General features: G+C 40.5%; 1 protein-coding gene across 1 annotated transcript in view; it reads right to left on the bottom strand.

Moving 5' to 3' along the window:
• The window catches only part of LGR4 (leucine rich repeat containing G protein-coupled receptor 4), a 151,682-nt gene that overhangs the window by 39,006 nt on the left and 86,844 nt on the right, over positions 1-25,832 (bottom strand). The window contains exons 5-6 of the mRNA XM_030200692.1: positions 8,670-8,885; positions 6,359-6,430 (exon numbers count right to left, since the gene is read on the bottom strand). Coding sequence (XP_030056552.1) covers positions 6,359-6,430; positions 8,670-8,885 — 288 coding nt within the window. The remainder of the gene's footprint in view (positions 1-6,358; positions 6,431-8,669; positions 8,886-25,832) is intronic.

Below are 25,832 nucleotides of genomic sequence, written 5' to 3'. Positions count from 1 at the left end.
GGGGACTGGTATGGTGTCCCATCACTACTGATGAATCTTAGAACAGTTGGATAAGGTCAAGGAATTAAAGACTTACAAATTTCCCCATAAACCATAAGTTCTTTGTTACTAGACTAAGAGCAAGGTATATTTTTATTGATTGGCATGCTGTCTAGGTCTTGTATACCCACATAAAACCATCAATGCTTAAATACAATTTGGAAGAATATGGCATTGCCACATGAAGATGAAGATGTTGTGAATGAAAGCAGTCTGTTAGAACACATTGGAATCAATTTAGTTACCACACTGGTCCCTGAGGAAGATGAATTGAAACCCAGTGCTCAGTCAAGACTGTTTTATTTCAGATAAGTACCCTGGACTGCCTTTTTTTTTTTTTTTTAAGTTTAATCATTTTTATTGATCGTAACAGATTACACATTTCACCAAACAGAACAATTTCTCAACGGATCAGCTTCTAAGCAGGTGTCTTCTTTCCATTTTTTATTTTCTCCCCACCCCCCAGGTCACAAGCATGCCATAAGCACATCACAGTAGGTTTCTGTATTTCATACATGTAATGGTAAAACATAATATAATGAAAGGTGCTGCATAATGTCCGGTAGGGCACCTTCTACTGTGCCCCCACCTAGTTGCTGCATATACTACTACTACTACTTAACATTTCTAGAGCGCTACTAGGGTTACGCAGCGCTGTACAATTTAACAAAGAGAGACAGTCCCTGCTCAAAGAGCTTACAATCTAATAGACAAGTGATCGGTCGGTCCGATAGGGGCAGTCAAAATGGGGCCATCTGGATTTGCTGAACGGTAGGAGTTAGGTGCCGAACGCAGCATTGAAGAGGTGGGCTTTAAGCAAAGACTTGAAGACGGGCAGGGAGGGGGCTTGGCATAAGGGTTCAGGAAGGTTGTTCCAAGCATAGGGTGAGGCTAGGCAGAATGAGCGGAGCCTGGAGTTGGTGGTGGTGGAGAAGGGTACTGAGAGGAGGGATTTATCCTGTGAACGGAGGTTATGGGCGGGAACGTAAGGGGAGATGAGGGTAGAAAGATAGTGAGGGGCAGCAGACTGAGTGCATTTGTAGGTAAGAAGGAGAAGCTTGAATTGAATGCGGTATCTGATCGGATACCTTCTGAGTACCTTCTAATGTCATCAACTGCACAGGGCCCTGGTTCTTGTGACCCTGTGTCTTAAATCCAGAAACATGTATTATATGAAATTAACAAGCATCCTGTCCTTGCTCTACATACCGTTTATCTTATGTGCTTGCGACACTTGTTTTGGACTGCCTTTTTAAGTTCCCTCTCTCCAAGCAGTGTGATCTGATGAAAGTGTTTGGATTTGCAGTATCACTTGCTATTTTTGACTAAAATTTGAAGGCAACCTTCTTGAAGATTTAAATCACCAGTGTGGTGTAAAACAAAATGACTGAAGGACCGTTTTTGCTAACAAAACAATTTAGGTAAATAGGATGGTTGACGGCAATCATGGAGCTCATTTCTATGTAGCCAAGATTTGCTCTGGCAGCAGCTCCATTTTCTGAAGGTCCCTTTTCACATTTCAGTGGGAATTTTCTGTTTTGGTGTTCTCACTAATTCTTCCACCTTAGGGTGCAATTGTTTTTGAATAAAAGTTCCAGCATATAGGTATGTCATAAAGGAATACAATGCTGGGTTTACACAGGATTTATGAGCATTCAGCACTCAACAACTACAGGAACCATGAGATAAAAGAGGAAATCTCCTGCACTGGAAGGCGCTATACAAACGTCATTTTGTTACTACTGAAAGCACAGGAGACACTGAAGCAAATGAGTTTTGCACAGAACAATGATCAGCTTCTTTCACACACTCTATCAAGGGTTAGCATTTCTTTCCGTTTCGCAGAGATGTTTATGTTAAAGAACATTCCAGTGCTCCACATGTTCCTGCGCTTGTGGACCGAGTAACTTTCAGCAATGCTTCCTCATACTCAAGTCACACTTAAGCAGCACTTTTGCATATAATACAGAGACACAGGCAGTTTACAGGTAAAACATCCCTCTGTAATAAAGTTGTTCTCTGTGTTTGGAAGTAATTTTCTTATCTGGCAGCTCTCTAGATCCTTGCTAGATCATACAAGGGGTTTCTCTCCATGAACTCAACAGAGTCCTGATAAGTCAATAAGAACCAACAAACAATTTTAACAATAATAATAAAGTTAATACTCATCTCTATTACTTAACTATAGCAAACAATATTTTAAGAGTGTTAAAGCTTTTCACTAGCTCAGTAAACAGGTTGCTCTGGTAAACCTGGTACACTTGTGTACATTTAATCATAAATCAAATCTTCCATCATTTTCAAGCTCTGCTCTGGACTGTTGGGATTCTTGGCACGAATGTTGATAACCCCCTCCCCTGGCTTGTCATCACCATCAGTCCTGGGACACATTAGCAGGGAGTGGGGGCATGTGTGTGCTCTCTGCCCCTCTCCAGACTGGCATGAGGCAGATCTCCTCCCTTAGTTTCAGTGCATTCTCATTTGCCTTCAATCCCAATGTAAGACCTGCTTGGGGGTCCCAGTGGTGTCCTTTGTTGCATGAATTTCTGAGTGACCACCCTACTCGCTGTTCCCTATAGCACTATTTCCTTTGCTCTGTATTTAACTTTAAAAGCATATGTAGGAGAACAGCAGCATGCAGGCTCATAATTTCTAGGTTAAACAATTGACGCTATATAAAAAGACTAAAATGTATCTCAAACAAGGCTAGGGAAACAAGAACTTGTAAAATACATCAAAAACTATAGCATTTATTTTCAACAAATGACCACAGTTCTTATATCAGAGGAATCCTTTTTTACCTCAATAGGAAAAGAAAAGGGAGCCCAGATTTTTTTTTTTAAATTTAAAGACTCTGTAGTGAGAGATGGCCTTCAATATCTGCCAGCCTTCCAGAGGAAACCGTGGAGAATTATCCCGTAACACACTTGGACAGGTTCCAGCACAGATGTCCCACTTCCCTGCCAACAAGCAATGCTTTAGGAAGGAGAGTTAGGATTTCAAAATACCAGCTACACATTAATGAACCTGAATAATGCTGAAAAAGGATTTCCACACTGTTTTAATCTGTGAAAAGCCAAGGTGCCACAGCACAATGTCCCCAGCTTCCAATACATCTTCTTTCACTGTCTACTGTTCAAGGATGGCTCCTCCGTGTTTTCATTCCTCCTTCCAGTTTCTGGGTTTACTTTGCTAGTCTAATTCAAACAAAGTTTCAGAATCTGGTTTTATTGACTTTTCCTCCAGGAATTTGTCTAAATCCTTTTAAAAACAGCTACATTAATTGCTTTTTCCATGTCCTCTGACAAGTTCCAGAGTTTAACTATAAGTCAAGTGAAAAAATATTTGTTTTAAATGTATTACTGTTTAACTTCATGGAGTATCCCCTAGTTTTTGTACTTAATGTAAAACAACTCGAGTCACATTTACCTGTTCTACTCCACTCAGGATTTTATAAGCCTATGTGATATCTCCTTTTAGCCAGTCCTCAACCTCCCTAGCCTTTCCTCATATGAGAGTTGTTCCATCCCCTTAATCATCTTAGTTGCCTTTCTCTGTGCTATTTCCAGTTCCACTATATCTGAGATGTGGTGACTAGAATTGCACTCAGTACTCAAGGTATGGTCTCAAGGAGAGACCCAGAGGCATTCTAATATTCTCTATTATGTTCTCTCTTTCTTTACGAATAATTCCTAGCATTCTGTTTATTTTTTTTTTGGCTGCTACCGTACACTGTGCAAAAGGTTTCAATGGGTTGTCCACATTGGCACTTAAATCATTTTCCTCAGTGGTGAATAATGTGGAACCTAGCATCATGTATCACTTTGCTCTAGTCCACTTAAATTTCATATCTCATTTGGATTCCCAATCTTGAAAATCACATGCAGATTGTGAGACAATGTAGAAAGGAGATTTAAACAACTCTGAATAAATTTTGTGTCATGTGCAAGGTTGGTTGCCTCACTTGTTCCCATTTTCAGATTATTTATATATACGTTAAAAAAAAAAAACACTGGCTCCAATACAGATCCCTGGGACACTTCCTTATTTACTTTCCCTCACTGAGGAGCCATTTAACCCTATTTTGCGTTTTCTATCTTTTAACCAGTTTCCAGTCAACCTGAAAACCTAGGTACACTACATTAACTGGCTCACTTTTACCCACATGTTTATTCACGCCTTCAAAGAAATATAGCAGATTCTCTTGGCTAAATCCATGCTGTCCTGGGAAGGGGGATGGGATTTGATGTACCGCCTTTCTGTGATTACAATCAAAGCGGTTTGCATATTATATACAGCTACTTATTTTGAACCTGGGGCAGTGGAACACACGGCGAACTGCTGAAATTTTTATGCGTTTTTGTTTTTTTACTACCTTTTTCACTATTAATTTGCAATGTAGTTCCTATTTCTCTTTTCTGATGTTTGACTGTGCAGTGTTTGTCATTTTCAGTATTGTAAACTACATTGCTGTGTATACGTGAAATGGTGGCATACCTATCTAAATAAGTGACTTGCCTTGAGTCAGAAGGAGCTGCAGCTGGAATCAAACTCAGTTCCTCAGGTTCTCAGGCCATTGCACTAACCATTAGGCTCCTCCTCCCCTCCTAGTAATTCATGTCTATAGAGATCGTTTAGTTAAATGCATTAACCAGCTATGGGTTTTACCACGCAGTACACAGTATTTGGGTCCATGCTAGAGAGCTGCACGGGAATGGGGTTAGTGGGAATCCAACGAAGATCTTCTCCAGATCCACGGGACTCCCGCGGGGATTCCCTCCAGGTCCGCAGGGATGAAAGCGGGTCCTGCGGGGTTCCCGCGGAAGCGTAGTGCCAGGCCAGACTACCTATCCTTTCCTCGTGTTTATAAGCTAGCTTAGCAATTAAATAACACTAAAAAAGTTAATGGATATCCTCAACATGGGCTACTAAGTTAGGGTTATTTTACCACAAATCAGGTTATTTTAGTACATGGATAGAGCAGATTTCAGTGGGGACAAGTAGGGATGGGTGAAATTTCTGTCCTCGTAAAACTTTCTAGTCCATACTACTGTGCCCTGCACTGAAAAGAGCAGTACAAATCTCATGTTAGCTGCCTAATGTAGGAGTGGGTGGTATCTGGGCATGACATGAGCGGGTGACAGAAGCCAGCTGTGGCAGCTAATGCACAGGAAAGTACCGAGTGCTGCCACAGCTGCCGATAGCACAGCTGCACTTTTGCTACCTCAAGAGGAGGCAGTAAGTGCAGTTCTGTAACCAACAGCATGGTGGCACAATGTGCTCTGAAATGGAGATGCGGCAACATTTACCCCTTCTCACCTGATCTTTCTTCTCACACCTGATCACATCACCAAATATCCCCGATCCTCCCAAAATCACAAACACCTTCTGATGATCCCATCAATATCTAGCCACCTTCTAAAAAACACTCCACCCCGATAAGCTCAGCCCTCTGATCACCAAGAGGGGAGAGGGGGTCCCAGCAACTGAGCCCCTCTGCTGCAGCACAGGACTGCCACCATGACCCCTAGCATCCATCTTGTGGTACTACAGCAGAAAATGAACTAAATCTATATAGAGCATTTACAGACCTGGGGGGAGGGAGTCTGGCACCACACAACACTGACACCTACAGGCTGTATTTAGGACACAGGTTCAGCAAGGAGTCCTGGTATATGGCCTCCGACCAAGGAGAGTTGCTGCAATTAGGAAGAGGAAGAGGGCCCAGGTGTTCTGCACAAAGGCTTCCCAGCTCAGTTCCAACCGAACCAGAAGCTCAAAAGAGCAGATGGGAAATTTTACAGCACTTTCTGTATACGTTTCCACATTTGCCCGGCAGCTTACAATGAGCGTCTTATTTACTAAACCACGTTAAAAAATTTGCACCCAATGCACATTAACAGCAAAAATGTTAACCCATGGTATCTGCAAAGCCTCTGAAGCAACAGTTGGCGTGTTCCCAGCACTTTGGGAAGGGCAGTCATGCCACTAACACACAACAATGGTCAGTACCTTGAATTAATGGCATGGCCACTAATGTGGAAATGCCACTATGGGGGTCTAGTTAACTGCAAGGTCACTTCCTGTGCCTTAATATATATTTCAGACTGATATATACTCCCCATGCCTAGTCTTGGCTCATGGCCTGCCTAAAACCAAAGGTCCCCTAATATGTGAATCAGTGTGCACTAATGATAAAAACAACACAAAAAGCAGTTCCCACATTTGTGCGGTAACAGTTAACACTCACCAGTTAGCATTTTAGTAAAAAGGCCCCTACATGGCTTTAAGAGCATCATCAGATGAAGCTGGTACTTACAGAGTTTCCAAGTTGTCCAAGCCATCAAAGCAATGCCGCCCCAGAGTCCTTATCTTATTGTTGTGGAGATGCCTAGAAAGGTATTAAATATAATAGCGCAAGTCAGCCTTGTCTTAGGACAGCATTTACAAAATCAAACAAACATTTTTGCCTCTAAACTTATCATAAGCAGGAAAGTCCCATCTGCTATCATACAAGCATGTGTATCATAGTCACGGTAACATTGTTGGGCTCAATCAGTCTTCATCTTATATGCGACTGACATGCATTTGCTGATAAATACTGAATTCTGAATGTCACTGCTGAGCACAGTATCAGCAACAGCGTGTTTCACATTAGACTCTTCCATGATATGTTTATGCTGCAAAAAAAATTCAGCAGAGTAGGTCTGTGTGTCCGGGATAGCAAAGTTGGGTTTTGGTTTTTTTTTTTGAGAAATTCAATTATAGTTGGGGAAAAAAAAAGTAAAACAAAATTGAATTCTAATGGGAAAAAACAAAATCTAAACACATGGATTTGTGGATTTTGTTATATCCTTTTATTACATTATAATTATTTTTAAACAAACCTGATGACCAAATAAATATGGATGATGCAAAACCTGGAAGCAAAGTCAAAATTCTGCAGTGCAATAGTTTAGGAACAAAAGAAATTTGAAAAGACACAAGACAGAAGTTGTTGTACAGATTGTGAGAATTATTGTGCAGCTTAAATGGCAGTATATTAAGTTCACAAATAAACTAAATTCTTTTTCAGGGAATGGGGGTTTTCAGTTACATCCTCATTGAGTACTTCTTGTCCACGTGCAGGATTTGAGGGCTTTCTCTGTTGCACCATTGCATTACAGATGTACCTTTCCTCTTCTTCTATGCACTGATGGATAAGGGCTCCAAAATCTAAACCCATCTTAATGCTGCACCCTCTAATTTTCCATGTCCAGGTTTTATAGATTTCCCATACACTTGGGGGCTCATTAGACTTACAAAGTTCCATAGGTTACTATGGAGCCTGTTTTTGAAAGAGAAAAATGTCTAAAAAGTGGCATAAAGCAGCATTTTGATGTCTGTCTCAAAAGAACATCCAAATCAATATTTTCAAAACCAATTTTTAGACATTTTTCCTTGGAGTCCGTCAGAAGTGCATTCAAAACACAAGGGGGTGTTGTCAGGGATGTGTTAAGGATGGGATTTGGGCTTTCCTAAGACTTAGATGTTTTACAGCCATAATGGAACAAAACAAAACCATCCAGGAATAAAACTAAGATGTTTTGAGCTAGACCAGTTTTTATAACGAATAAGGCACAAAAGGGTGCCCTAAATGACCAGATGACCACTGGAGGGAATCAGGGCTGACCCCCCAATACCCCTCCAGTGGTCACTGACCCCCTCCCACCCTCCCCCAAAAAATGTGAATAAAAATATGACTTCCCAGCTTCTATGACAGCCTCAGATGTTAGAGCCAGGTCTATTAGAGCAGTATACAGGTCCCTGGAGTAGTGTAGTGGTCAGTGCAGTGCACCACGGCATGGAGAACTCAAGTCCCTATCTCCCTCTACTTGTTACATTTGTGGTGGAAACTGTGAACCCTCAAAACTCACTATAAACCCACTGTACCCACATATAAGTGTCCCCTTCACCCAAAAGTGCTACTGTAGTAGTGTACAGTTGGGGGTACTGTGTTTTGGGGGGCTCAGCAGACAAAATAGGGGAGCAAAGGTGAGATGTGTATCTGGGAGAATGTTTTTGAAGTTTACTGCAGTGCCCTCTAGGGTGCCCCATTTATTTCCTGGGATGTCTGGGGGACCAGTCTATAAAAAATGCTGACTCCTCCTACATCCCAATGGCTTGATTTTGTGTGTTTTGCACTTTGATGTTTTTTTGTTTTGTTTTTTAATGGACCAAAAAAGAAAATGTCAGATCACAAAACCTTGCTCAAAACAGTATTAAAAAAAAAAAAAATAAAGAAAGGATAGATGTTTTTCTTTTTTGAAAATGACCCTTCTTTTCAAAATCAGATTTTGGATGCTTTTTTGCAAAACGTCCAAAGTTGGACTTAGATGTCATATCGAAAACGTCCCTCCATGAGGCATATTTTCAAAGCACTTAGACTTGCAAAGTTCAATAGTAACCAATGGAACTTTGTAAGTCTGAGTGCTGTGAAAACAAGCCCCTGAATAACTCTGTATGTGTTTTGAAAACACGCCTCTTGATGTGTCATTTTAATACACTGTGCTTTGCACTCAGATAGGGACAGATGTCAGGTGAAGCCTACACATAGTAATATCAATGCTACATACTGTGCCGATACTTACAGAACAACAAGACTTGAAAGGTTTGTAAATGCAAAATCAGGTATGTGTGTGATCTTGTTGAGAGCCAAAGTTAAGGCCTGGAGGGACGGCAAGTTGCTGAGTGGGTGAATAGGAACTTCTGTCAAACTGTTGTCATCCAGCCATAAATGTCGTAGTTGGACAAGACCTTCAAAACTGTCTTCAGGAATTGTAACGATGTGATTGGCATCTAAGTGCCTGTTGAGGAAAAGATTAACAACTGTGTTTAAATGGGTTTTTACATATCAGGTGACTATCACTACCTGGTGGATTTTATTTATGCCCAACCATTTCAGACACCAGAAGGAATATTAAACAGGGAATGATTTTTTAACCACAGGTAACACGTTGTGCATGAGCAATTTTATCATTTCAGCATCAAAATCTCAGGGAGGAAAAGACTGCAAACAACGAGTTACAGCAAAAGTTTGTGTCAGGAACAGGGCGAAGCTCATGGCGCCACTGCTGCTTGGGTTATGCTGGGTCAGACCATTAACTTATGGTTTGGCAGTGTGCCCGCTTCAGTTAGATTTACACTCGCAGATCTCAAGGAAAGTATGCAGAGACAAAGCATACTGTTGACAGCTAATTCATGGGGGGAAAGGGAGGGTCATGTTGGTTTCTTTCTTTACCTATATGCACCTAAGACATTGATTTATGATGACTAAATGACATCGCTGCACAAAGCCATGGCTTGTCAAGACAAGTTTGCTGCACATGGCCGTGATGTTGCTTTTCCTTGTATAGAAATCATATGTAGTTCATTACCACTGTAATTTATTTAAAACAAGAATTATATATCTTATGCTGCAACACTAGCAACTTATTAGGAGCTACAGGGAACACCTCAGTGTCATGCAGGAGACCTGTATTCCTTTGGCTGTTAATTTTTGTAGGTCAAAATGAATGTTACCATGATTACGGTCTCAAATTTTCCATCTCTACCATTTACAATAGAATTAAATAAGGATCCTGTTCTCCACATTATGCAGCATAATTAGATGGGCTACAAACAGCTAAAACACCCCACACCCTCATATCCCACAAACACACACCTATACTCTACCAGAGAGGATCTTTAAAATACTAAGCAATGCAGTCGGAGACCAAGACGATGTGACAGAAATATTCCTCATCATATTGTGTGCCACAGACTTGATAAAAAGGATAAGGATTGTCAAGTACCCCTTGATAAGTTCCCTATACATGAATTCCAGAATGACGCTCTCTTTGACACCATTCAAGTACTAGGGAGAGCATTAACAGTAGATTTGAGAGATTGAGATCATACAATACATACCCTAGCTTTGGAGCAAGATTCATTACTACTATGGAATACACAAAACTACTTCACCTTGAGATATTGCCCTCAAAACAAACTCCTAGATTACCAAAGCCCAAAAGCTTTGACCTATACACACATCCCACCTATGCCCCCCAGCCTCCAATCCCAAACATATCCCCCTTGTGCCTTCCCCCCTCTCCTACCTTCTACTTACTGTACCTGAATTTAACTAGTCTTGTGCTACTGAGAAAGGTGTAGACTAAAATCCAAATCCATTTACTCTTTAAATCTACATTGAGAGGAACTCCTGAAGCCATTCCTCTACATACTTTCCTTACTGGGTTTCATTTAACCCTTTTGATACACTGCTGTGCACTCTGTTTTGTTTGAACAGACTCTCTATCCCAGATGGCATGTCCCAGTGCCTTAAGTGCTTCCTCCAGAATTATCCTCCACTCCATGACTTTGGCCAACAGTCGTTGCAATAGGAGCAGAGCTGGCTTCTCTCCCTTACTGATCACATACATCTCCTTCATCCACGATAGTGTAGCAATCAACCATTTTAACATGAGTTATCTGTTCTCCCCTTCAACTGTGAACAGCAGAGCACTCAGTGGACAAGTTACATGGAAATACTTTTAAAACAAATAGAAGGAAAAAAATTTTCACTCACCGAATAGCTAAGCTCTGGAACTCATGGCCAGATGATGTGGTATCAGCGGTTAGCTTAACTGGGTTTAAAAAAAAGGTTTGGACATGTTCCTTGAGGAAAAATCCAGAGTCTGCTATTGAGATAGACATGGGGGAGGCACTAAAAATGCAACAATAGGAGCAGATACACAGCAAACATAACACACTTATAATCAAAACATGTGAGTCTGAGAGGCATCAGGTGGTTACAAATATGGGCTATCAGACTTCTTATAGCATACACTATTCCAGATCCAGGCTCCTGCATATATCATCAATCATTTGCCTCATCGGTCTTACTACATTCTATTTTTTATTTAAACAAAACCGATGAGACAAATGGATTGATGATATATACAGGAGCCTGGATCTGGAATAGTGTGTGCTATAAGAGGTCTGATAGCCCATATTTATAACCATCTGATGCCTCTGGGTCTCACATGTTTTGATTATATATGTGTTATGTTTGTCAATGTGACCTGGCTTGGCCACTGTTGGAAGCAGGATACTGGGTTAGATGGACAATTGGTCTGACTCAGAATGGCTCTTCTTATGGACTTCTATATAAGGACACTAGAATTAGACACCAATAGGGTGTCCATTGAGAGCTCTATTCCATAAAGAAAAGTGGAAGTTACTCTCCTGAACTGAATACTAGTGTAACTGCACAAGTGCTCCACCCACCAGTAAAGAGCACTATGTAAGATACACATCTACTTACAGAATAATGCATAAGCATATTTTCAGCGTTTATGCTCATACAGCTAGAATACCAGCAAATACATGCAAATGCACCATATTTATAGAATTACCCCCTCAAAGGCATCTCTTTCTGCATACAGTCCAAATTTAGGTATCCCTGGCAGACTATTATTCATGACTCTCGCTCTGAGTAGATTCTGTGCACAACAGCACCTCATGCGATGAGTAAGGAGCAGAGTGTAGGGCAGAGTCTGGGTTTTTACTATTTCTGTCATGATTCCAACCAAAATTTCCTTTCTAAGCCGAGAGCCTCCCCGATGGTCCAGTGTAAACATATAGTTTTGTTGTGACCTAAAACAAGAGTTACAGTATGAAATAATTCTGGCCCAACCCCTACCAAAAAAGATCAAGACATTAGAATAGTGTCCCGTAATATAAGAGGGATTTAAACAAAACACCAGCACTTTTGCAGTCTAGAAAAACATTTTCTCATATGCATTGCTTCTAAGAGTCCAGAGCCCTGCTAGCTAATTCTTCACTCTTTTTAATCAATCATCAACACCTGCATAGGGCCAACATGTAAACTCACATCTGCAAATTGTATTTGTCTGCATGTAGACTGAAATATTTTAGAGATAACTTAAAACGTCTAAGGATAAAATGAGCCTGCGGGCTGCCTCTAGCCCATCAAAATAATGTTACCTGTTTCTGCCTTTGTAAAAATCTGTTCACCTCCCTGAAGATCAAAGCTGATTCTTTTCTAGTGGAGTAAAGATGTCTATCTTCTATAAACAGCAGGGAATGATACACATTGCTTAGGCCCTCTGTAGCTCATAGGTGTGAGAGGTGCTACTGTAAACGAAGGGTGAACAGAGAATGCTAAAAGAAAAATCTGGTGACCCAACGTCAGGTCTCAGTGCCTCCACTTTCTGGTGTGATCTCTAGACAAACTTGGGTTGTAGACTGTAGGTCCATAGTCAAACCAAATTAACCAGCCAGGCGACGCTCCTGACCAGTTAAAAATCGCTTATACATGGCTATTGATATTCAGTGACACTAACTGCTAAATTGGAAATCGGCTATTTTGTGGCCAATCTGGGAGTAGAGTCAGCACTTATTTTGTTAATTTTTGCACTTGATTTAATGCCTTTCTGAGAAGAATCAAAGTGGTGCTACATTTCAGCAATTTATTGCCTAAGTTAATCAAACTCATCAGACCGCATAAAACACAGTCCTATCTTTATCCAGTTTCATTTAGGCAGTTAAGAGCTGAATATCCCACTTTACAGATAAGAGTTAGCCAGCCGCAGAAACCTGGATATTCCATGTCGGTGCCTGGACGCAACGCTGGCAGCAGCCAATAAAACACCGACCACTGCTGACTAAACATTCATCCCATAGCTCTTTGCAAAAGCCTCCTCACATGCATATTTATTTATTTATTTTTTAAACAGCCACTAGGGAGGAAATGTCTCCTCCAGTATTGGGTACAAGATGAGATCCTCTTGTTTTGGCATTGGAGGAATGCTCTGCATACTATAATGCTTTGGGAAGCTAGGGCTGTGCACTTGAGTCCGCGTACGAAAAAACATTTTGGGTCAATTTGGGAAAGCTATAGTCAGAGTTTGCCCTCTAGTAGGGCAAGAAGTCTGGTCCTCAATTTGGATCTCTGTTTGGGAGGCCAGTCCAGCATCTCTCGTCAACTAACGCCATTGGTGGGGGCGGGGGGAATTATTCTTTGTTAGGGGAGAATGATATGGGGGGGGGGAAGATAGGTTTTAGAAATTTAATAGAGTATCATGGGGGGTTAAAAGAGTAAAAACCTTTTGTGTTGACTAGATTCTATATTAGATTTTGCTCCTGGGAAGGGATTGGGTAAGAAAGGGAAAAGGGGGGGTGGTGGAATGGGGAAGCTATCATTTGTATATTTTAGATCTCTCTTGCCTGTTTAATGATGGCATAAACTGTGTTTGATGTGGAGATGGGGAGGGAAGAGGTAAAAGATTGGAAGCTTGAAACCGAACAAATTTCATGTTTGGACGATTACTGTTATCTTTATTGGAATGTTCAATTAATAAAACAGCCAAAATGTGACAAATGTGCAAGGGTGTGAACCACATTAGATTGGGTGTTCACCATCATGTACAGTTCCAGTACTATATAAATGAATATTTCACCATTTGTAGATAAGTATGAGGAGACAGTTAATTCTCTGTGGCAGCAAAGGGCACTTCTCAATCTAGGAAGCCACATATACCTGGTCCTCAGGTGCATAAATGTGTTAAGTGAACACCTACCTGCAAAGTGCCAGCAGGACGCCTGCATGCTGTTTTGTAATGGTGTCGCTAACTTACATGGCATACAAATGAGAGGAGTGCACACAAGGAAGAGCACATGCTGCCATATTTACATACCCCACTTATGGTAGCCCTATAAGTGGAGTATCTATGGGCACCCAAATGTTAGGCCTACCAATGCTGGATTATGCTAGTATTCTGTAATGGAACCTGGGTGCCCAGGGCCTATTATAGACTATCCTTGGGGTGTGTAAATGGAGGTGCCCGGCAGTAGAATTACCACATTAAGTGTTGTATTAGACTTAGCAGGACAAACTTTGAAGTCAATAAGTCCTAGTCTGCTCTTAGTCTACAGCATGAGTACTTCTCAGGGATCCTACTACAGGCAATAGGATCCCCTGGGGAAAGTCGCTGCTTATCCCTACCTAGCTTTTGGGATACTGCCAGGAATCTGCGACTTGGACTGAAACAAGATACAGGTCCAACCCAGTTCATATGTTCCTAACAGCCTGTTTTCTGGAGCACCCATTCAAAAATGTGGTAGTCCTGATCCTAGCTTCAGGGATTCACAGGGTTTAATGTTGGACTTTATATCCTAATTATATTAAGGGAAGTTTTCTGCAGTTCCAGGTCATTCTAAACCAGCCTCTTTTAGGACACAGCGCTAGAAAACTTTCACTTGCAACCTGCAAGACACTCTTATTTCATATCCCATTCAATACATAAGGCAATTAGCTTTTATAGCACGTCCTTGGCCAGGGACCACAAAATGCAGCTGCCTGTGGAACCTGGTATATATGCATTGAGAAGGAGCCAGGACTTATCAGAAGTTGTGAGTTCTGCCTTCTCGGCATCCTTAACCCCGAACCCAGGTCACACATATGGCAGCATGCAGTAATACAACTGGGCCATCAAACCAGCCTTTCAAGTCCTTTTAAAAAGCAGTAAGCTATTAGCACTCCTAGTCATACATATATGAGACTGGCATACAATACACAGTTCCAGCTAACCTTATAAGAACACTATATATGAATGAAAGCAGGCTCACTCCTGCCGAGTTCTAACACACTTACTAAATGCCCATTAATTAACCTGATTACAAGGTGTGTCTCGCACTGAACTGGAGGGGGTTGTACAAAATAATCTCTACGTTTTCCCGTTAAGTGCTGCTTGAAAACCACAAAGAAACCATACTCAAATACTCCAGGTGTATAAATCAGGTTTGAAAAGTCAAATACTGATAACACTTACATCCTACCCTGTACAATGAGCTTATCTGCTTTCCACAGTTACACCCACTAAGCAATTCCTCAGACACACACAGCAGGCTATCCTGGGAGGTACAACTAGAAACCTTCCTCAGACATAAAGGAAGGAAAAAAACCCAAGCACATGGCAGCCAAGACCCAAGTAGCAAGAAAAGAGAGCAAACTGAAAGGGGGGGGGGTTCCTTTTAAAAACCTAAACACGGACGTTTGACCAAGTGTCCCACATGGGGATGTTTGATATCCATGGGAATAACTCATTACAGCCTGTATATCTGCAGAAATCTGGTGGTGGATCCAGACGACACATCTGCCTTCATTTTCACTGCTGTTTGGTGGTGAGGGGTGGGTGGGGGCCGTTAAACCTTTATTAGATGCAGACTTAAAACTTTTGTTTTTGGATAATTGATCATTCCATATGTTCAAAGAACCTGACTGTTAAATGGAGTTAACCACCCCCCCCCCCACCCAATCAATAAGACAATATATAAGCAATCTATAATTCACGACATCCATGTTAACTAAAGATCTTGAAACAGAAGCCTAGATCTCTTGCTTAATAGAAAGCAAATACAGAAAAACTCCAAAGATATTAACCCTGTCAGTCCATATGTTCTCTTGCAAACTTTATGCAGCAGCTCAAGATCACACTGTGGGCCATGGCCATCAGGACAGAAGCAGTTTAATTCCTTCTCCATTTGTACTTACAGTTTACAGAGCAGAGATGTATAAAGAACATTTATATCACACACAGATCTGACTACTTTTTTTGTGTGGGGGGGGGGGATAAATAAGGAGGTCTTTTACTTAGGCATGCTGGCGTTTTTAGAACGTTAAAAATAGGTGCTTGCTAAATGCTAAAGACGCCAATGTATTCCTATGGGCGTCTTTAGTGTTGAGCATGTGCCTATTTTTAACGCAACCTAAAAACACCAGCACACCTAAGTGAAAGACCCCCCCCCCCCAAGTGCTAGAAGACTTATTGGCAGTTCTAATTGCCTTATGTATTTTCTCCTGATAGACAGTACAGCAAGACAATTTTAATTTCTAATTTGTTATTACACGTTCTCATATTTTTCATTTCATTTGTTTTTTTTATATCCCGCATTATCCAAAACACGTTTGTTTCAATGTGGCTTACATAATAACATAGTGAAATAAAGTGGCATTATATGGCAACTGTGAAACAGTAAAGCAAAATGTGAAACTTACATTGGGGGCCTTTTACAAAGGCATGCTAAACACTAGAGACGCCCATAGGAATACATGTGTGCGCGTCTCTAGCGTTTAACACATGCTCATTTTTAGCGTGCGACTTTGTAAAAAGGACCCCATTGTGCGCAAAGTGGCCTACATGTTAATACTTTTCCACTTTACATTTATGACTTGCAATGTAACCATAAGTTAACAATTTACAGAGCAGTAACCAGTAACATTAATCTAACAATTTACAAAACAATAATCAGTAACGCGTGTGTCTCGCAGTGTAGCTGTATGTTTACATATGTCAGCCTGCATTTAATTTGGGGAACAAAAACATCCCTGGAGCAATCACCAGCTACTACGGCTCCTCATGTCATACAGGCTTAGCCCTTCTCACTGTACTTTAAGGAGTTGCAAGTCCGGGGGGGGGGGGGGGGGGGGAAGAGGACCCTGAATTAGCTCCTTGCAATCATGGTTTGATTTCAATTTGCTTTGTAGAGATCCCTTTACCCTACTGTAAACAGCTACTGGAGAAAGAGAGGGGGAGAAGAGAACCAGAACCATCGAAGACCTTCATTACCTCCATTTATCAATTAGAAGAAAAGAAAAAGAGAGGAAAAATTGGGTCACTCACTGTTATACTGTGAGAGAATCTTTATAAGTGTCTACCTCTACAGGACAGAGTACGTAATATGTAAACCACTTTGTAACCACAGAAAGGCAGTATAACAAGTTCCATTCCCTTTTACATATTGTTCTAACCAACATGCTAGGTTGAAGGCCACTATGACCTCTTTCCCTGTACCCCTGATAGGAGGAGGAGAAGGAGACTTGGTAGCTAACTGTGTCCAAGGCATCAAAATAGCCCCCCTCCCTCCCGAGACTCCTCTTCATGCTCTGCTTTCAACTAGAGCCCAATATTCAAAGGGTCTATATTCCTAACTTTGGAAGTAATGCTCATAAATTGGCCTCTTGGAAAATTTACTGAGGCTGAGAGCCTAAGTTTATAAATCTAGGCGAAGGAATGGCAGGCCTCAATTTATAAGAAGAACTTGTAAGCTCCTATATTAAAACAAATTTTCTGCTGAAAACTGGGCACATATTTTATTTATTTATTTAGACTTGCTCACGGCATTTTTTAAGGAGCCTAACTCAGCTATTTCTAAATATTGGACCCACAGAAAACAAAATGTGAGAACAGAACAGTGATTACACTTTAAAAATAAATGTTCTGCATTTTAAAGTACTTTCCAATACCGAGCAATGGGGACATGAGAAGAACTGTCTAGCAAACAGGCAGTTTAAAATACTACAATAAGATGCTGTGGGCAAACTGAAGCGAGGCCCATATCAACCTCTTCATGCTTAAAGTCAGAACCATAGAACCCAGGAGTCTCACGCCAGGCAAAGCCAAGCTCTCACCAAGGTACAAAGAAAGCTCCCTGTGCAAGGCAGGGAACTTTATTTAAATCGTTATATGTATCTAAGCTAAATCAAATATCTACGAATCCCTGTTCCAATTCATTCCGACTGAACCTTTTTCTTTTCCCAAGAAATAGCTGCAGAGCTTATGAAGTCTGGTTTACAAACCGCTTCTGCAAATAAGGTCATAACTTAAAGTGACTCCAGTAAGTGCCTCTAGTTCAGTGTAAGTAAATATTTGCAGATTTGCTGTTCCTTCTACTCCATTACTTCACAAACCTTCATTTTTCCTAGTCTGTAACCTGCAGGCAGCAGCGTGTAAATAATGGTACGGCATTGTTTTCTTACCGGCTCCTGATTTTTCCAATTAATGAGCTGCCGAACCCAATGGCTTCTGTGGGTCATCTGACTCCCATCTTTCTTTGGCTGCTACATCAAGCAGATCATGTTTAAACTGAACGGAACTCTACCAAATGGGTGTAATCTATATCGAAGCATCCATAGCAGTAATATATACTAAAGATTTCACAAGTTTAGAAACCGATTCTCCTTCTATTTCACTACTACATATTTATCAGGTGCCATTTCTTCATTTCATCAGTTTCTCAGCTGGAAAGTCATTTAAGATCCAATTAAAACTAGGCTTATAAACTGCTTGGGTGTTGCACAAAAATTTAACACTTAAGGAGGGGGTGGGGGGGAGCTAGCAATTTTGGCTCCATTTATTTTACTGTTAATTTCAATTATTAGTAACTAAGTCTCATTGTATAAAATGGGACCTGTGATAAAATATAATGAGTTAGTGGTCAAATAACACATCTTAATGGTCACCTACATTGATAACTTCCTCCCTAAGAAGGAGCCCACAGCTCTTGTAAACACCCTAAAGCATAATATTTTTTTCCAAAAAATCTTTCATTCTAGTGGTTAGCAAAACAGGCTATGAATCAGAGACCAGGGTTCAAATCCCACCGAAATGCCTTGTGGCCTTGGGCAAGTCACATAACCATTCTTTGACTCAGGTACAAAAACAGACTATATGCCCTCTGGGGGACAGAAAAATACAAATTCTACCTGAATGTAACTCACTGTTAACTGCCGTTGGACAGGCATGAACTAAATATTAAAATAAGTGAGATGCCGTGATTCACTGGAAATAAGCCATGGTATATTTGTAACTACTGGCACCCTGACACCACCTTCAATGTACAATCTAGAAAGCCAAGTTAAAATGTCACCAAATATTTTACAGTATTTCTTGGAAAACAAGAGAAAGCAAATTTCCATTTTATTAATCAAAGAAAAATAGACAAAACATCCTATTCATCTAGATTTTGTATCCCAGTCAGACTTTGCAAAAAACAAACATTTATATACCTAGGAAGTTTTAAAAACCTTGGCAAAGGTCAAAGGCATCTTTAATGACTAGCAGACTTGTTCAACAAATATTAAGAACTTAAAAATATGCCAATACAAATCTCAAGAGAGCAAATATCTGATTAATAGCATGAAAAACAGATTCATATTAAGTATCCTGTGTATGTTATCAATGAACAAAACACCCCCCCCCCCCAAACACTTCCAGATTTAAATACTTTCCCTGGATTCTATATATACAGTGACTAAATTTGCATGTGCAAATCAACAAGTATTGCCAATCTGCACATGCAAATTAATCGATGAGCCAATCCCCTCCAATAATTGGCTAACATTATTGCCCTTAATTGGGATTACGATGTGCATGGAAATCCTATAGTGTGTAAATTCAAGGGGGCATGGCCGAGGGGCATTTCAGGGGCATTGCCGGGGGGGAGGGGGGGGGTGTTCCCAGAATCTACATACATTGTTACAGAATAGATCAACTGACCCTAAGTTAGGAGTTGGTTTATGCGCTTAGCCGCTATTCTATAAGGAGCGTGGATACTTTATAAAATAGTGCTCAGTGCTTACGTTTCTTGGCTCCATTTATAGAATCTAGTCCTTTTGTGGCCTTGTCATAAAATAAAGCCAACATCTTCCACTAGCTGAAAACAAGCAAGAAGCCTTTTTCCTTGGTTAAATCCTTCAAAAACACATCTACTGAAGACAATCATCTACAATGTGCTTGCTACATAAACATTAACAATAAATTTATATTCCGCCATATACCTTTTGGTTCAATGCAATTCACACATTACGAAAGACTGGACATTTCCAGAAATAACAAGATGTAACTTAACAGAGATAGAATATCCCTAAACTACACATTCTATTCAGCATGATTTAACTTAAACTTTTTAAATAAATAAGTTTTGATCTGCTTATTTTAGATGTCAAGAAATCTTTAATACCCCTCCCTCCCCCTTCAGCTGTTGGATGTGACTCGAAAACAATAATTTAAAAATGCAATTACTTAAAATCCCTCAGACATGGGAGCATTAAGTCCCCAGATACAGCTTCCGTAGGCCATTACTTGGCTAAAACGTTACTTTGAGAGACTTAAGCTATACACACTGTATGCAAATGTCCTTAATACACTGGTTTCTCTGTTATGCTCTTTAACCCTAGAACGCATGACGTTAAAAATATACATATTAACGTCATGGGGGCCTTTTAGGCCCCCATGCACATAATGTAGAAAAACACACTTAAATAACTTTCACAAGTTTATTTCAAAATTGCTCAATAAAATATGAATAGTGGACAACATTTTAATTATAATTTTTCACAGAAAACACCAAAAAATCTTTTTTTTTCCCAAATTTCACGCAAAGACATGAAAACACACAAAAATGCATAGAAATCTATAGCAAACTAGCTGCAGCTACATTTTTATTCTAACTTTCTTTTCTATTATATTAGTCTTCCAAACAATTCTGACATGTTATTTTTTCAGAAGAGTGTTCTTTGCAAACAGTTTTCTTACAAGTGGAACAATATCGCTCAGTTTTCCTCTCTATGTTTCTTGGACACATGAAACAACGCTTTCGTTTTCTTTCTCCTGGCTCTGGAGTAATCTGAAACTGTACGCCACACCGTTTCATTGCTTCTTTAGTTTTCTTTGGCAAGCATTTCAAGTCGCTTCGCTCTATCATGTGAGGTATTACAAGTTCATGACAAAGGTCCTTCAAGAATAAGCGTCTCCTGTCCTTCCTCTGTGCATGAAATTCAGGATGAGTTTCTGTATAAATAATGAATGAATTTAGGGCTGCTACATCAAGCATATTTGAAAATAGTACTACAGGCCATCGTTTTGTTTGCCTCTTACACGAATATTCTCCCACCATCTCATCCATTTTATCTACACCTCCTTTTGTTGCATTGTAATGCAGGATGATTTCTGGTTTCAATTTTTGGTTATTGCTGTCAACACTGCAATCGTGATGCATGGTACTGAGTAAAATTACAGATTTCTCCTTCTTTGCCTTGTAAGATACCAAAGTCGCTTTGTTATTGAATCCAAAGACACTCTCATAAAGTGCTCGCTGACGATTGTGTTTGAGTGCTGCTGGAATTTCTCGTCTGTTTTGCTTTATAGTACCAACAAGTGTAATAGCTTTTGCAAGCAGAAAATTGCCTAGTTCAACATTGGTGAAATAATTGTCCATGGTGATGTTTCTACCTGAATTGAATATTGGAACAGCAAGAGTTTTGACTATTTCAGACCCCAGATCCTTCTGTACTGGTGCACCAACCTCTTTGCCACAGTAGATTACGCCATTTATGCCATAATAAGTTGCAGAATCACACATCCAGAAGATTTTTATACCGTACTTGGCTGGCTTGCTGGGCATGTATTGTATGAATTTGCAGCGTCCTCTGAACGGTACAAGTTGCTCATCTACAGTAACATTAGTACTAGGATTGTAAAGTTTTGTGCATTTTTTGATAAATATGTTCCAGATATAACTGATAGGGGCTAATTTGTCTGTTTCAAACCTCGCTGCACGAGTTCGCTTATCATCAAAGCGAATGATCCTTCTAATTTCCTCATATCTGCCCACTGACATTGTCGCCTTATAGTGTGGATCAGAAAGTGGGTCCAGAAATAATTCTCGTATTGGGACATCATACGATTTTTGACTCCCTGCCAGCAGGAAAAGTCCAATATATGCATAAAGTTCCTCTTTTGAGATATTTTTCCAGGACTTATTTTTTGCTGAAGCGATACGTCTTCCTTCTAGGTTTGAACATAATAGGACCTCTTCTGCAATATTGTCAGAAAAATAAGTACAGAATACATTTTTAGGGGTAAAGTAACTGGGACTTCCCACAGCTCCTTGAGCCTGTCTCACAATATTGTGTATTGGAGTACGTCCGACTAATGTAGGATTACTGTCCCAAAAAACATTCGTTTTGGATGTTCTACTTATCACTTCTTGAGGATCCACTAGATTCACTTCTTCATCATCAGAAGAATCACTGGATGAGGATGTTTGATTAGCTGGTGGCAGATATTCTTCATCAGACAAAGATAGTTCATTTTCATCATCGCTTTGAAACATAATCGCTTCAATCTCTTGGTCAGTCAGACACTTGGAGGAAGACTGTGCCATTGCTGACTAGATGTTAGAAAATGAAACAGATTTCCTCTCAACAGCTTATCTTATCACAGGTCCTTCAGCAATTAGCTCACAGTGTATACTGTCCTCAGTGTTCAGAGGACCTGAGGTGATGTCATGGCCTTATCACTCCCTCCAAAAATCACATGACATCCTCACATGTTATTATCCACACCCTGGCCCCTCCACCAGCATTACTGAGTACAAATAAAGTAACTTGAGACACAAACACTTCTGAGAACATGATAAAAACAGCGGGGGCCTAAAAGGCCCCCAATTCGTACAGATGTAGTTTTCACCAAACAAGCATTGTTACACCATAATGCCTATGAAAAAAAATTATATGAACAACTGGATATTATCAACAATGACATGCTTGAGTAATACCTTGAGTTTCAAAATTCTAACTAAAGTAATTTTGCAGATAATAGCAAAAATGTAAGCATGGGGGCCTAAAAGGCCCCCAATATGCGTTCTAGGGTTAAGTAGCTGTCTCTCAAGATTTAAAAAATATTATACAATCTGAAGACCCCACATGCATCACAACTACCTTGGGGATTTTTTTTATGCTTAACACAGCAAAACTGGCCTAATGTGGGATCCACTAAAGGGTTCTACGTTACTTTTGGCAGAGGTGTGTGTGTGTGTGTGTGTGTGTGCGTGTGTGGGGGTGGGTGTGTGGGGGTGTGTGTGTGTGTGTGGGGGTGTGTGGGGGTGGGTGTGTGGGTGGGTGTGGGGGTGGGTGTGTGTGTGGGGGGGTGGGTGTGTGTGTGGGGGGGTGGGTGTGTGTGGGTGTGCACATGCTATCTGTGTGGTGATTTTAAATTACTTTTTGAGGGTGCATAATGTGGGATCCACTAAAGGGTTCTGCGTTACTTTTGACAGATGTGTGTGCGCTGTCTGTGCAATAATTATTTTTTTTTGAGGGGGCATGTCAGGGGTGGAGAGCGGGTGTTTCTGCGCTAACCAGTTAATTCATCTACATTGCCGTGTGCTAGCTGATCAGCTTATGGTAAACGTGGGAGCCCTTAAACCTCCTAAATAAGTGCCAGTGATTGCTCTCGTAGACATTTTTTTTATATGACCACTCACTAAAAAGGTAATATTAGTGCACAGCCATTAATGAAAATAATAGAAGATAATGACCATGGTAAAAAAAAATGGACGTTAGTTGCCTCTACAAAAGCCCAGAAACCTAGTTCTTCATATCCCACCAAAACATCGCCCTGTTTCTCTGGGAATACCATTGCCACATATAATGTTAAATGTGCCCTTGAAGATAAAGCATTCTTTTTAAAGCCATTCAATTACGGTTGCAGCCCTTTATTATTTTCAGCGCTTTCCTTCCTTAATGGTGCCTCTGCTCTATTTATTTCATGAGGAAGTCGAGAAAATAGCTAGTTTACAATGAAATTAAGAGTCACCGTGCACGCAGGAAAAGACTGGCAGCAGTCCAGTCATTATGGAGAGTTGAAAACCTCTGCAACTATTTTATCGAATTCATACAGTCAAGGACATCTGCAGAATCTCTTCTACACCCAGGCCCGCCAAGCATTGTTTTCATGGATTCTGCCGAGTGGTAAGCTGCTTCAGCATAATCAAAAGCCGTGAAATAACTGCAGACCATGCACTTAACAGAACAAAACCTTAAAAAAATAGCCAGACTGAATAATTCATGTCTTTATTAAGAAAAGAGCTCCCTAAAGTCAGGCTCCTAGAAAGCTGGAAACCTCCCAAATAACAATCAGATTAGCAATGTTGAAACTTGCGGTTCATGGTTTCACTAGGATTACAGTGAGCGAAAGCAAGCAGCCCTAATGTGTCTGCATTTATAATACAAAGAGCTTTATTTTTCAATACTTGTCACACTCCTACATTTTTTAAAAATTGCTTTAAATTGCACCGAAAACCCTATACCCTTGTGCAGTGCAAAATATCTTTCTACTAATGACAAAATATTCAAGGTATGTATGTATGTGCCTGTGCGTTTTGGCATTTCTGAGGAAGCTATAATAATTATTGATTTCTTTTAAAGGTGTAGAGCTGCTTGCAGATGTGCTTGGTGTGAGGCTGGCCAGGACAGTGATCTGCTAATTCAGTCCTTTCTCCTCCTGTTAATACTGAGCCATCATTGCTACTCTTTGGACGCACAGTACTGGTTAGGCCACTTCTGTCACTTGCAGTAAAATGTGGTGTGCGATCACGTGCTCCTTGCTGGCGACAGACTGGGCGAAGGCATGGAGTCTTTTGTAATTAAAGATGTCAAAAAGACATAGGTATGCAATCAAAACATTTTAAGATTTGGTGACAGTTTATGTAATAGATTTTGCTTGCTAGGAATGCAGATTGTAAACATGAGAATTATGGTAGAGACACTCTGAAAGAGAAGGGGCTACATTTCACCTTTGCTTATATATATATTTTTTGAATTGTAAATGTCAAACCTACAACAAAAATGCAATCAAACTGCCTCCATCTGAAGCATTACCCAGAAAGACTTCCATGTAAAACAATATCTCAAACTGTTACATGACCCCTCCCCCCCCCCCCCAAAAAAAACAAAACAAAACACAAAAACTAATATCATCAATCCCCTGCACAGCTGTACAATGTGAACAGATGGCAGCTCGCCTTGTGAATGTCCACGTTCCACCCACTGCTCGCACCCAGCAGCGTGAGGGATGTTTCCAAGGGTCAGCAAATGCAGTCATTGCTAAGCTCTCAGACGGCAGCTCGCCTTTGAACGTCCACGTTCCACCACTGCTCACACCCAGCAGCGTGAGGCAGGTTTCCAAGGGTCAGCAAATGCAGTCATTGCTAAGCTCTCAGACGGCGGCTTGCCTTTGAATGTCCACGTTCCACCCACTGCTCACACCCAGCAGTGTGAGGAATGTTTCCAAGGGTTAGCAAATGCAAAGTCACCACATTTGAAAGGTAAGACAAAAATTGGTCTGCCAACAATCCACTCCAGTACTAAACTGCCCAATATTCGCTTTCACATCTGGTCACAGATGTTGTTATCCGGATAGTTGGCACGGACCTGGGCAATACCTGAATTCTCAGCATCATTGTCCCAATAATGCCACTGAAAGTGTTCGCAGGACTGCTCTGCTGCTATCCAGATACTGCTGGTGTGGTCTGGAGGCAGAGCTGGAATTACCCACAGACAGATTCTATATATGGCGACTAGAAAATCTGCGCAGAAAACATTCCCGCCTAAGCGTGTTCTATAAGGGGTGCCTATACAGAATATGCTTAATTGATATCCTAGCGCCTAAAACTAAGAACCTCCATTTACACCAATGAAAACACAGCATAAATCCCAGCAAGCAGATTTAGCTACATTGGGCCGTAGTCTATAACTATGCACGTAAATTTTGGAATGCCCATGAAATGTGGATTTCCCCGCCACTCATAGCCATGCCCCTTTTTACTTGCACACATTATAATTTAGGCAAAGTGCGTTATAGAATACACTTAGTAAGTTATGTGAGTAAATTCTAATTATTGCCAATTAGTGCTCATTATTGCTTAAGTGCTGTTAACACTGATTGGCTTGTTAAGCCAATTAAGTTATGCATTGTTACAGAATACACGGATTTTGGCATGGAATGCTAGGCACACTATATAGAATTTGGGGGAGAACGGTGATATTCAGATAATTTAGGACAGCAAAAAAAGCTGAATATGGTTGTTATTCATATCATCATTACACTTGAATTTGTTTTTTATCTAAATGA

Source organism: Microcaecilia unicolor, chromosome 4 (assembly GCF_901765095.1).
Source record: "Microcaecilia unicolor chromosome 4, aMicUni1.1, whole genome shotgun sequence".
NCBI classification, from domain to species: Eukaryota; Metazoa; Chordata; class Amphibia; order Gymnophiona; family Siphonopidae; genus Microcaecilia; species Microcaecilia unicolor.
The sequence above is the reverse complement of the archived record's forward strand: the minus strand, read 5'-3'. Positions and strand labels throughout refer to the sequence as shown.